We start from the raw sequence: 14621 nt of genomic DNA on the forward strand, positions 1-14621 counted from the left end.
TTATTTATTCAAGAGAGTCATTCAAAAGGGCTGATTCATCCAGTAATGAAACAAGTGAGGTCTATATAAGCCAGTGATTAAATCAACCTTTCAAACCGATGGGAATTAATTAAATTAACATTGTGTCCAAATCTCTAGTATATTACATGTCATTTTGTTGAAGTCCACCAAAAAAATTAAGTTTCCTCCTTATTTACTCGTACTTAATTGATTATGAACTTTAATGAATTTCTTTTTTTCTGTTAAACACAAAGCAAGATATTATGAAGAATTTTGCAAAAAAGCAACCATTGACATCTATAGTAGGAACAAAAAACACTATGAAAGTCAATTGTTGTGTTTTCCAACATTTTTTATTATAGATTCTCTTGTGTTCATCAGAAAAATGGAGGATGACTAAATAATGGCAAAATTAAAATTTTGGGATCTATTTGGGAACTTTTTAACTTTTCCTTTAATTTGTCAATTCAGAATCGTGGATGAAACATGATTATTATTTTGAACAAAAATGTGATTCTTCTTATATACCAAAAATTTCTAATGCATAATTTGAGAAAATTGAGAATCCACTAATGTTGTATAGCTAAATAGACAACACAGATTTTTTTTTGGGAACTAAACATTGAACTTCTCCCTATAGAATAAATGTGTGCGGTACTGGCCAGACTTGAATTCAACAAAGGAGTTTGGGAAGGTGTGTGTGAAGAACATTGAGGAACACACAGCTCAGGACTACATACGGCGAGAGCTTGAAGTCACACGTCTAGACAGGGTAAGAGCAATGCGATGACAGATGACATGCTGCAGCCAGAGGCAGTTCATAACCTTTGACCTTGTTGTTTACAGTAGCAGCTTGGAGAGAATCTTCTCACTTACTTCAAACCTGTATTACTTTACATTACTAATCTAGGTTGGATGTAGTTTTTCTCATTTTGTAAATTATCATTTGATGTTTCTTTTTTTTTTTTTTTTGTAATTCACTCAGGACTTACTCATTCATATTCATTGAAAGGGGAAGAGAAACCTATTTGTGACCTGTGTACGAATATTTAGACCATAAAACATGTTTTAATAGAAGGTACTGTATATTTTCAAGTTATATTAGAGAACGTTTTTTTAAGGGAAACTTTTAAAAAGATGTCTCCTTTTTCTATTTTACCCTATTTATCATTGGTCAAAATGAAAGAACTCTCATGACTTTTAATCAGTGTGATATCTATATGTTTTTATATAATGCATGTTTGTTTAGAAACAGTTATGATTGTAAATTATAAACTTAATATTCAATTCCAATGTTGACATAGACATACTGCTGATATGGCATAAATAAATAAATAAATAAATACATACATACATATATACATACATATATACATACATACATACATACATACATACATACATACATACATACATACATACATACATGCATACATAAATACTTTTTGTAATTACAGAGAGAGCCTCCCAGGTGTATCTGGCACTATCAGTACCTGAGTTGGCCTGATCACGGTGTTCCAAATGAACCTGGAGGAGTGTTGAGCTTCCTGGAGCAAGTGAACCGAACCCAGAGCGCCATTCCAGAGAGCGGACCCATAGTGGTTCACTGCAGGTACTACACAGCTCACACGTTCTACTTAGATTTATTTAATTATTTTGCTAAATGTGGTCTTAAAGGCACAGTTCTCCCCCCTTCCCCCATAAAAAAATCCAATACTTATTCCCTGTGATGTCCTTCAAATGCTATATGCTATTTATGCTATTAGTTTCTTTTGCCAAACACAAAAAGAGAATTCTAATGAAAAGTCCATTCATTCATTTATTCATTTTCTGAAAACTCCATTCATTCATTTGCCTTAAAAATGTAGCTATTTTAAAAACCCATTAGTTTATTTAAAGGTCATACTCAAATAAACACTAGAATAGATGTTTTTTCTGATGTAATTAAATCTAAATTATGCTTCAAACATTTGATTTTAAAACACTATCAATGACTGAAAACCAAAAAATACAAAAAAAAAATCTTTAGATTCTTATTCACTCTGTCACTTCCGTCATTGGTATTTATTTTCAGCTGTCTGCTGCACTATATGTTCACCTTTGTGGTCGGTCTAGCCGGCGCAATAGCCACATTAGTAATAGCACATACTAGGAAGGTGGGTATCAGGGTTGCCAGGTTTTTGCAATAAAACCCAATGCCCATCCAAAATACCCCAAAACTAGCCTGATGGCCAATCAAAAATATCCCAATATCATAAGTCAAAACTTGCCATCGCCCATTTGTAAAATAAATGTTGTACAGGTACATCACTGTATGGATTATACATGGTTTCTTCTTTGAATATATCTCTATAATAATAATTTTATCAGAAAAATAAATCTCATGTGACTGCCGTGTGCCATCCAGTTCAAATGCATGCAAATGGCAATAACTCCAGAGGAAAGTGAACCACAAACTTAGAATTTAATGAATAAAAGAAAATTTAAATGGACTTTCTTCTGCAGAATACTTTCACAGTTATATTTAAGCAACAATCCTAAACAGTCCTGCCAATCTGCCAACCATAAAAGCAGCCTCTAGTGCCGCTGCACCTCACAAAAGTGTGCACACTCTGTTTCATCATCCTAGCAGTTTCATCATCTGTATCATCAGATGGTTGGATATTTTTCTGCTATACACATTATTCTGTGAAACCTTTGTGTCTTAGCTGCTATCACGTAACATGCCGTATAGGGTAATCACCTGGTTACTGATCTGCTGTGGGAATTTTCCAGGACAATGCAGGTCACAAGAGATATACATTCACTAATATTAGATTACATAAATATTGATTTAAATGAATTGAACTATTCAAGCCTGTTTTACAATGACATTAGATGTCGCTTTCAACAGGTACTGAACCTGCTCTGCTTGGAGTTATACAATGTGGTAAAATATAATGAAGTGACTATAACAGATCATATATGCAGTGACAGTTTCTTTGTTAGGCTAGACAAACTGGATTTAGTGCATATTGAACTTGTATTTCATGTTCGTTCAGGAAGCTTTGAACAGGACGTTTGGTTGGCAAGTGCTGCTGCTTACTTTTAATTCACACTGGTTGCTTTGGTTTGTCCATGCAGTCATCATCAGTGAGGAAAAAATCTCTCTATGAATATTATGGTTAGATATTTTTTCTCCTGTAACCTACACATGACAGTTACACATATGTATTTAAAAAACTGAGCTAAATGTATTAATTTTATTTAATTTACACTTGTTGCTTTGGTTTGTCCACACAGTTATCATCAGTGAGGAAAAAAAAATCTCTCTATAAATATTATGGTTGGATATTTTGTCTACTGTAACTTACATATGACACACTATATATAAAAACCAAGATAAATGTAGTCATTTTACTGTGGTGTTTTTCTAGGAAGAAAAAATGGGTCACAAAAAACATATATTTTTTGTTTGCCAGAAATGCAGGACCGATGGTCAACCCTAGTGCGGAATATTCCAAGTGTTCTGGGGTAAATTATAGTGTTTGGTGCAAAAACAAATATAAATGAATGACTGTTTGGCTCCTCATTAACCTTTTACAGCCTATGCCATTAATGACTTATATCTGGGTATTTCTAATGCAATCTCACGGAAATTCGTAACTTTTTAATTTAGTGGCTAATTAGTATAAATTTGTACGATCTAATTCGTACAATTTACTACGATTTGCTCATCACCCAATGACGGTTGGGGTTAGGGGTGGGGTTGGGTGCCACGCCTTCTTTTTTAAAATAGTAAATTTTCGTACGACTGAACTCATACAAATTTGTACGAATTAGCCACTAACCTGACAAAACGTAAAATAATTAAGTTTCCTCGTGAGATCAGGCTGGTATTTCTGCTAAAGTCTTTTCACTTTCTAGGGCCTTATCGTAACGGCAGTAACAATTGCATTCATATCCCAATTAATTTACATAACAATATAAATATGCATCATTTTTTTCTTTAAATTTAAGACTGTTTCATGAATTATTAAATTTTAACCAAGACTTTATGAATTTATATTAGAGAAAATATATAGTGAAAATGCTTCTGAAACAACTTTGCTTGAGCTAACACTAGCATATTCAGTGGTGTCTTATGAGAGCAGTCCCGTAGAAGACCAGCAGCAACGATTAGAATTAGATAATAAAGTAAATGTTGGGTTGTTTTTCACCTAAACTCATTGTATGTTTCCAGAACACTTAGAAACTTCACCTTGCATGGAATCATAAAAGCTTGATGTTGGTTTCTATACACTCTCGTTATGTACAGTGGATGAGCCAAATCAAAATACATTAAAGAAAAAACACTCATTTTGCATTGTGAAAAAAAAGTGTAACATTAGACATTAGTAAAACACCAAGGTGAAAAAAATGGACTGAAGTTTTCCTTTAACCCTTTATTAATCATGAAACCAGGTAACTTCACTGACATTGATTGGAACATAATCATAATTTTGTTTTAAGTCACAAAAGTAATTTCCCAAACCAAAGTAACTTATCATGTTTTTTCTGAAGAGTTTTTCAATGAGTGCCCTATGAAGGGTTAAAAGAAAAACTACGATAAAGAATTACAGTACTGAAATCCTTATAATATGTACAGTTCTGTGCATAAATGAGTACGTCCCGCACAAATCTTTCTTTTAATTTCATATACTTTATACTAATGTCAGTGATACTTGATATTGATACTTTATACTCATATAGTTAATAATATTATATTCAATAATATATTATAAGTGCAAAAACATTAGACTAGTTAGTACAAAAGTAAAAAAAAATGGAACTAATCTAAAAAAGGAAGGTCACAGTCCAAAAATTAGTACACCCAAATTAATATGTTGGGGAAAATGTTAAGCAAATTTTTATTTAAAAAGGAAAAATCAAGAGAAACTTAAAAATATATGTTATGTAGTTTTTGTTTTCTAATTTGTAAATTCTTTTTATTTTATTATTATTATTATTTTATTTGAATTTAAATGTATTATCTTTCTATTCGTGAAGATGTAAGGTGACCCCCCCCCCCCCCCATTTTTTAACAGGTATAACTGTATAATAAAACTGTTTTGTTTAAATGCAACAAAATTATTAGCTTTATTCACTAAGAAATGGACAAAAATATAAATTTTCAAAGAGGGGTGTACTGAATTTAAAAGCTGTGCTCCACAATGTAAATGTCCCACTGTTGCTGTCATTCTAGTGCAGGGATTGGAAGAACAGGCACAATTATCGTGATTGACATTCTTATCGACATCATAAATAGACAAGGTAAGCATTTCATACAGAATTATCCCAGTGGTGTCTTTTTTGTCTGTCATTGATTACATTTAACACAGCTGAACTGCTTCTCTAAGGGCTGGACTGTGACATTGACATCCCAAAAACGATTCAGAGAGTGCGACAGCAGCGGTCCGGTATGGTTCAGACTGAAGCCCAGTACAAGTTCATCTACATGGCTGTTCAGCAATACATTGATACTGCTCAGAAGAGACTAGAAGAGGAGCAGGTGCTTGAACACTACATTTTCAATCAAAATAATGTGATGGAGATACATATATATATAAATTACATGCTACAGTACAGTCAAAGTCAAACAGAAACACTTTACAATAAGGATGTATTAGCTAGTGTTAGATAATGCATTTGCTAAAATGGTCAAACAATGAACAATACATTTATTGCAGTATTTATTCATCTTTGTTAACATTAGTTTCCCAGTCTTGGGTTGCAGCTGGAAGCCCATCCGCTGCATAAAAAATATGCTGGAATAGTTGGCGCTGGCGGTTCATTCTTGTGTGGAGACCTCTGAAATAGAGACTAAGCAGAAGGAAAATGAATAAATGTATAAACGAATGAATAGATGAATGAATGTTAACATTAGTTGAGGTAACTGTCTATCCTGCCACAGCTGAAATCTACCCACATTTGGCAGGCTGACTGGTGTTAATGTCAAGCCCTAATAACTATTATTAAAAGTTTTTTTGTCAAAATGGAATGATGTTTCTAAACATGCCTCAGGAATGTTGTTTCAGATCTATCAAATTTCCCCCAAACCAGACACAAACACAACCATTCTTATATTTTTATGTGCAGTTTGAGATATTGCCTACATTTTATTTTTGCCTTATGTATTAGGCAGCATCGATCTTATATTTTTCCCATATTCATTTTTTTATGGCTAAAACTGAATGCATTAACATATTTACTACAATGGAATGCTATTTGACAAGCCTTATTTTTATCAAATGAATTTTCAGCTTCATGATTTTGTTCTTGACATTTTCAGAGGAACAAAACGAAGGAGAGGGAATACTCTAACATCAAGTACCCACAGATGTCAAATGCCAGAGCCAAGCCTAACATGAGCTCGTCTCGCTCTTCATCTGTGTAAGTGCTCGTTTCCTGTCATTCACACAGAACACACACACTTAGAAACATAGCCCACACAGTATTGTTACTGGAAGACAGTTAATGAGCTTCTATAGGTAAACCGTCTCCCACACTTCCTCAATTCTAAAGGTATTTGTTGCTAAGTGAATCATTTTCCGACAAAAGGCTTCTGATGCTACTGTGAGTCAGTCATTGAAGAACAATAAACACAAACTTTAGTACATCAAGTTTGATAAGTGTGTTCACATTCTTGTTGTTTTTGCTTTATTTTTCATAAAATTAATGCAGCCTCCATGGGCTTTATTCAAAAGTGTATTAAAAAATCTTACCTATCACAAATGACTTATGCAAAACTCACTTTTAAAAGGGGTTGAAACACAGTTGTGTGTGAAAAGTGCATGAATATATTCAGCCTTTAATGGTAAAAATGTATTAATTAAAATTTTTGCAGAAACACTTTGAAGGACATTCTCCCTTTGCATGAGTCATCAGAAAGGGGAAAGTCCCACCCATTAGTGATGATCTCTGCCTCACTAGCATAGACAGACCTAAGTGAACTTAGCTGTACTAAAGCCCAATCTCAATTCTACTCCTTTTGCTGTTTACACCACAGGCAGAATGTGTGAATAAATTGCACCATTCGCCCGTAAATAGACACGTAAACTTTTTAAGTTTACTCACTTCATTTCGCATCAAATCTGCTTCATTCGCACATCAAATCTGCTTCATTCGCACATCAAATCTGCTTCATTCGCACATCAAATCTGCTTCATTCGCACATCAAATCCGCTTCATTCGCACATCAAATTCACTTTACAATAGACGCGGATTCTCTTCAATGGGCAGGGCTTCTGTCTGCCTGGTGATAATATATTTGTTGCTAACTGGCTAACATTGATTTTATTGAGAGAATAGCTGTGTTTATGTGCTTTATGAAGGCTGAAAAACAGCATTGATTTGTTTGGAGCTGTGTCTAGATCCATTCAGAGGTGCACCCAGCTCTGTGAGTTCATAAACTACTCCGGGGACTATACCTGGATGATGGAAGCTTTCAGCGGTGCTTCAGACTGAGCAGAGCCTAGTTTGATGACTGCTGTCCAGTCTCAGCTAGAGAATTTCCCCCCAGAACACCACCAGCAGGCGCTACATCATAATCAGTATTTTTGTTATTATTATGTATTTTTACAAAAAACTAGTTTTTATACATTTATAACAGCATTCGTGTTTTACCGTCATGCTTTAAAAAAAAATACTAAAATAAAAACCGCCTAATTTCACTATCTGTTATCCCTAATAAAAACTGCTGTATAGCAGTCAAATAACACATCTAACACTTAATGACACTCGAATACCTGTCAGATAGTCTAGTGGCTGGGAATGACCTTTTGACAGTGTCTAGAAAGGTCAATGTTGTTTTTATTTATTTACATAGATGAATATGCACACGGTGTAAATGCACAGTACAGCTATAGTATTGCCACATTATATTGTTATAATAATATGATATCGTTGCCTTCAGTGATTTCCTGAAGATAAATACTGAAAAATATTTCATGTCTTAGTGTTACACTCTGTTTCAAGGGCCAAGGGGAAGGGGTAGGGGTACAAAAATAGAATTGAGATTGGGATGGATGCACAAATGAACGCTGTAGTCTCCATAGACTTTCTCCTTTTTTTTTCTTGAATTCGCTGCTATGCTAACCCATAGGTGTTCTAGCTCCACCCTCTTATGAAAAGAGAGCTAAGAGCTTCAAATGAATGTATAAAATGATTTGTGTGGCATTTTGAGTTGAAACACACTCTAGGTGCATCAAAGATTTATTTTACATTTTATTTTACAAGGTTCTCTTTAATTAAAATGTATGGGTTTAGTATGTGTTTAATAGATTTTCATTTTTTAATAATTATACAATTTTTATAGAATTCAGAATTATGTATCATAATGAAATTATGAAAATCTTCTTTTATACTGAAATATGTTTAGTTATTTTTAGACCACATGCTGTAATTGAATTCAGCAGGGTTGTATGAGATTTGGTTTAAAAAAATTAAGAAAATGTAAGTAGTGGTATCTGTCAGAACACCATTAATGTAGTGATTTTATTTTAATTTACTTTACTTTTTAGTATTAATATTACTTATTTAAGTAATATTACTTGTCAAATCATTATTGGTTACAGAAAATAGACTTTTATACTCTTTATTGTCACCCCTGGCATTAAATAGATGTTTTTTCAGTCATCTTTATTTCAGTAACACACTTGTTTTCTTGCACAGAATGAATGACGACTCCAGTGTGTATGAGAATCTGAACATCAAAAATCCAAAGGGCTCCACCAGCAGTAACACCAGGAGATAAGCCACGGGCTGCTGTCTCAGGGACTCTGGGAGTATGTTTTCCACCCTCACTTTCACAGTGTTAAACATTTTAGCCATGCCAATGTGCACACACACTTATACACACTGTAGACCTCCAACCAAGTATATTGAAACAGAGAGATGGGTGCAGTGAATGAATAGGAGACAGACAGTAAGAAACAGATGGGGGTGAGAGTTGTGTCTTTGTTGCAGCCCACCAGCAGAAAAGTGTAATCTTACAGAACAGCACTGTTTGCCACATGGCCTTGAAAATAACACCATATTTCATAGAAAAAACACAAACCGCTGATGTTTTCAGATGTTAGTAAATCTCATGTCTGATAAGTTTTTTTATGAATGAATGAATAAATTCATAAATTAAAACATACTAAATGCTAAAAATAATGCAAATCTTTTCCTTTTTTTACATCAATTGTACATTATCTTTCAAACTTTTAATTGTCTAAAGAATTTGTTTCAACAAAGCAGCACAAATATAATCAAGTTGATAATCAAAGTGTTTCTAGATCACTAAACAGCATATTCATATTATTTCTGATATCTTTTGACACTGAAGACTGAGTGGGGGAGGTTTTTAAACGTGAAAATGTTAAATATGTTTCTATTTACATTTTGTTTATGCATTCAACAGGCATTTTTATTCAATCTGACTTATATTGCATTAATTTTTTGCGATCTTTGCAAGTCCTGAATCGAACCCACAATCTTCATATTGCTATTTCAGCAATAGAAATGTTTTACTTTAATTATATTAAATAAATGTAAAATATTTATTCAAATATTTACACCTTTTTAAATTGTAATAATTAGTCACATTATTATTAGTTTTTACTGCAATCTTCAAGTAAATTCACAGTATACTGCATTCCATTTCATTAATCACAATATTTTAAAATATTGTTTAGAATTTATTTAATAGAGTTTTGCTTAGGGTCATCCAAATCTCATCATTTATTGTATTAAGAATTATTTATTATTATGAGGATGTCATGGTGGTGTAGTGGGCATCATGATCTCCTCACAGCAAGAAGATCCCTAGTCTGAGTCTCGGCTTGGTCAGTTGTAATTTTTGCGTGGGTTTTCTTCAGGAGCTCCGGTTTTCCCTACAGTCCAAAGACATGTGGTACAGGTGAATTGGGTAAGCTAAATTGTCCGTAGTGTATGTGTGTGAATGAGTGTGTATGGATGCTTCCCAGTGATGGGTTGCACCTGGATGGGCATCCGCTGCATAAAACATATACTCTAAGTTTGCAGTTCATTCCGCTGTGGCGATCCCACAGAAAATGAATGAATAAATGTATTGTAATGAAATTATCTTCATTAACATTCAAAATTCTAATGTAGGCATATCTGTTTACAGGGTGTTCGTGGGTTCTTAAAAAGTCTTAAAATGTCTTAAATCTCAAAAACAGAAGTTTAGGCCTTAAAAATTTTTAATTTACTGAAATATTATTTGATCATGTATACGGTAGCTACCCAATCTGGCCGACACTCATCCAATCACCAACAATCCATCTCTATAAAACCTAACATTTTATTTAAAAATGTAATTTTTAACTCTATTTACCACAATGGTTTAGTTATTTTTCCTTACACTAACATTCTCCTGGACATGGACAGGCTGTTGTGCGTACGTTTAGTTTATTATAGTTTTTAAAACTTTTAAAACATTTGTCAATTTTTAAAGAAAGGTTATGTTGGAAAAAGTATGTTTACAACTAGAGCTTGCTTGTTTTGACACAATATTTAAAATATTTTGCTAGGATTTGCTAAGATAATTTTTATTATTAAATTATTATTGTATTATTACATTTATTAAATTATAATATATTATTTAATAGGGTAAATAAAAATCTTTTCCATCTGGGTCGTTTGAAAAACTCCTTAGCATTTGGCCCTGTAAGAGTCTAAATTACGTTCATAATGGTCTTAAAAATGTCTTAAAGTCTTAAATTTAGCTTGTTGAAACCTGCAGAAACTCTGTTTAGATCAGAGATACCCAAACTATTGGCCTTGGGCCGAAGCTGGCCCATAGTAACCTTTGATTTGGCCGGCCATCCCATCTGAGAAGAGATGGAGAATGATGAGGATGGTAACTGAAATTAAATGTTTCAATTCAAATGGTGTCATTTAATCCGATTTACTTCAAAATGTACATACTGTCACCGAAACGCATAGAGGACTTTGGTGAGCAAATCAAGGCAAAGGCAGGTTCTGCTTGACTAGTGTGTTCAGCATTGAACTTCCTTGTGTTATAAATGTGATTGTTTATGTTTTTATTGCAAAAAGTTTTCATCATTAATTATTTAAAAAATGTATACTGCATTAGTTAACAAAATATGAAGTACTTTTTTTGTTTATTTAAAAATGTTATTAAATAAATTAGGAAATTACTCATGGCAACTTTAATGTAAAAGTTTGGTATTTTTTTCTTTGGCCCACTTTTATCAATGATATTTGTTTTTTCTTCATATGAAAAAGTTTGGGCACTCTTGGTTTAGATTAGAGATCGGCGCGAGACAGAATTTTCAGTTTCGCTCCCGCCAGGTTTTATTCCGCACCTGACTCGCTGTAGATTCAGTCTTTGTTCACCTGCTGCCTGACATGCACCGTTTTCTACCTGACCTGACCGTTCCCGCTAATTTTATGTTAAAATTGGGTACTATCAAAAGAGAGAGAGATAACAGATAAAAGTGTAGGTTGTGCAAGGATTGTAGGCTAAATGTCAGTTTTGCCTCTTTGTGATGAGACATTAGTGGTTTGTGGCTGGTGGGGCACAGACTCTTTCAAAGTCAGACTTACTAACATATCCACTCAATATATTTTCCAACTAACGATTGTGTTTTATATTTCATAACAGCAATATTCTATATACATAGCAGGTACATATTGGGCCAAGAAAGAATATAAAATGTATAGCGATTAAATGGGCCTCCCAAAAAACACCCAGCTGGATCCTAGAGTCCAGACAGCCTATAACAAGCGACACACAGCACCATGGCGGACGGGCACTCTCTCTCATTCACACACACAGCACATGGGCAGATGTGCACTCTCTCTCTCGCTCTCATTCACACACAGTACAGCACCACGGCGAATGCATGCTTTCTCTCTTGATCACTCGTTCTCTCTCTATATATCTCAGAACGGAACGCTATATTGTTAGACCACCCGCTCCTAATCAAATTAAATCGAGTAAATACCAACCGCTACCATGTTTTATTCTGAAATTTATTCCTGCACCGAAAAAAATCTGGTCGGGTCCCGTGACTAATGCAGACCTCTAGTTTAGTTCTTTTTAAACAGAAAAAAAAAATCCTAAAATCTTATTAAGAAGGTGATGTATTCCCTAAACATAACATTTTCCTTCTCTCTCTATACAGACAGCTTGGCCTTGTAGAATAATACCATTTGGCATCTCACTGACGCCTACATCATCACTATAGCAACCAATGCACTGTACATACAGCAGATAATCACTCCACTGCCTGAACTAACACATCACACTTGCAAAGGAACCTTTACATGTGTGAAAGTGCCTCCTAATGCGTCTCTAAATACTCTGTTCTTTTCTGTCCAGTTCCAGCAGAGATGCTGTTCAGAAGCACTAGATCATGGAACGACACTGGATCAAGCCACTGGGGGGTGGGGGACCAGCAGCACCAACCCTGAGGTGACGCTGTTTTGGCTGGAGGTTTACAGAGATCTCCAACAGCTCATTTCCTGACTGAAAAACCACACTCCAAAACTAAGTGCCTGATCAGCAGCCGAAATTGTTCCCGCTATGGATGTGTGTCTCTCGGTGCTTTCTCTCCCCACTTCTAGTCTAGCAAGCCTGCACTAAGCTACATGATGGTTTGTATATGTGTGAAGTATATATGAAATATGAATATTTACACTCAGCGACGTAACTTTGGATGAAGCTACGCTCTTTCCATGCTGTCTACGGCTCTTTCCAAGACCTTGCTTTGTCTACTGGATGTCGTCTACCGTAACCAAAGACCTTTAATATTTATATATCTCAGTATCTCGCAAGCAGCAGTCATTCGCGCTCTGCTTAATGATGCTTGCGGTTGTTTTAAGAAGAAAAGTACACTTCCTGAGCCTCAAGAATCCTGGTTTCTTTTCAGGGGAGTTGATTGGTCAGACATCGACCAATGTATTGGATACCCTGTAAGTAGTTGTTTTTTAAATGGACTGATTCGGTACAGTTTGGTAGAATATTTACAGTATGTGCCAATTAGCAGCCTGTACGTCATACTTGTGAAAGCTTGTGCTTTTGATGCTGTTTTATTGAGCATTACCTCTAGGCTAACCAACAGTCAAGTGCTACTGTCAATCAAAGGCTTATCAACCAATCAGGCTGCCTCTTCATCAGTAAGCTCCTCCCTCTGTGAATAGGCTTGATTTGTTCTGAAAACATCAGGTGAGCCTTTTTTTAGATTCATTTTTGTTTTGTTAATAGTCATTTCGTTTGCAACTATGATTCCTTTAGAGCAGTTTTATTTTCTGTGGTGATGTTTGTGAATGTGATTATGAAATCTGGGCCTGGCGTTTTTTATGTAATGCATTTCTTTTAATGTCTTTGACTGTATTATTCCACATTTCCTCTGAGGAGACTCATTAAGCTCTTTTATCACGTCAACAGGGTATGTGTGTATTGCAGTGTTATAAATAGCCCGTTAAAGCTTTTTTTTACGTCAATAGGGGATTGTGATTGCACTGAGGAGGCCTTTGAATGAAATAACGTAAAATGAAAACGTGGTATTACTAGACATTTACAAAGGAGGGGCAAATGTCAGGATGTCAGCTGAGCCATTGACGTGAACAGGATTTCGGTAGAGACTACAGCTAAAAATGAGGCAGGCCAGATGGCCCTCGGCGAAGATTAAAGAGTAGATTTGTGTTGAGCAAAAAAAAAAAAAAAGTAATTTAAAAGATGGCCGTAATCCAGACATCCAGGCTATTATTGGGTCAGCAGTGATGTCATAAGATGTTATATATACACACACACACACACACACACTACTGTTCAAAAGTATGGGGTCAGTATATGATATATTGTTATGTTTTTTAAATGAATTAAACTGTATTCGGCGTGGATGCATAAAAGTGATTATAAAGTTCATCTTTAGAACTACAAATGTTTTTTTTTAAATAAATTATTTTCATTTGAACATTTTGTAGCTCAAATAATCCTAAAAAAGGTTTACATAAAAATAAGTTACACATTGGTTTGTTTATGGGTGATATAAGTGTATAAATTAAATATAATTATACACTCAATGGTTTTGTAAGATCCTATGCTTCCATGATATCTACAGTGCAAAAAGGCTTTTCTTACTTTTTAGTTTTTGTTTTGTTTTTTAGTCCAAATAACTACAAATTCTTAAATCAAGAAGCATTCTGATGACAAGTAGAAACATATATTCATTCATTCATTCATTCATTTTCTTTTTGGCTTAGTCCCTTTATTAATCTGGAGTCGCCACAGCGGAATGAACCGCCTACTTATCCAGTACATGTTTTATCCAGCGGATGCCCATCCAGCCCCAACCCATTACTGGGAAACATCCACAAACACTGATTCACACACATACACTTTGGAAAATTCAGCTTACCCAATTCGCCTGTTCCATGTGTCTTTTGGACTTGTGGGGGATACCCGGAGCACCCGGAGAAAATCCACGCGAACACAGGGAGAACATGCAAACTCTACACAGAAATGCCAAATGACAAAAACATATATATGTAATATATATTTCTTTATTTTATTTCTTTATTTTTTTTTTTTCAGAAATAAAAGAATAATAAACGAGGATGTGCTC

At 34.5% G+C, this 14621-nt stretch overlaps 1 protein-coding gene across 12 annotated transcripts in view; it reads left to right on the top strand.

Annotated features, from left to right (window-relative positions):
- Window positions 1-14621, top strand: part of ptpn11b (protein tyrosine phosphatase non-receptor type 11b) — a 72572-nt gene that overhangs the window by 55796 nt on the left and 2155 nt on the right. For 5 of the 12 annotated variants that reach the window (XM_087305371.1, XM_087305373.1, XM_087305375.1 and 2 more), the window contains 7 exons: window positions 641-772; window positions 1458-1612; window positions 5225-5292; window positions 5379-5530; window positions 6311-6411; window positions 8692-8804; window positions 12374-13731. In XM_087305371.1, the coding sequence (XP_087161497.1) occupies window positions 641-772; window positions 1458-1612; window positions 5225-5292; window positions 5379-5530; window positions 6311-6411; window positions 8692-8773 (690 nt within the window). In that variant the 3' untranslated portion in view covers window positions 8774-8804; window positions 12374-13731. 12 annotated transcript variants of the gene reach the window in all.

The sequence above is a fragment of the Danio rerio genome, chromosome 23 (genome assembly GCF_052040795.2).
Source record: "Danio rerio strain M-AB ecotype USA chromosome 23, GRCz13ab, whole genome shotgun sequence".
NCBI classification, from domain to species: Eukaryota; Metazoa; Chordata; class Actinopteri; order Cypriniformes; family Danionidae; genus Danio; species Danio rerio.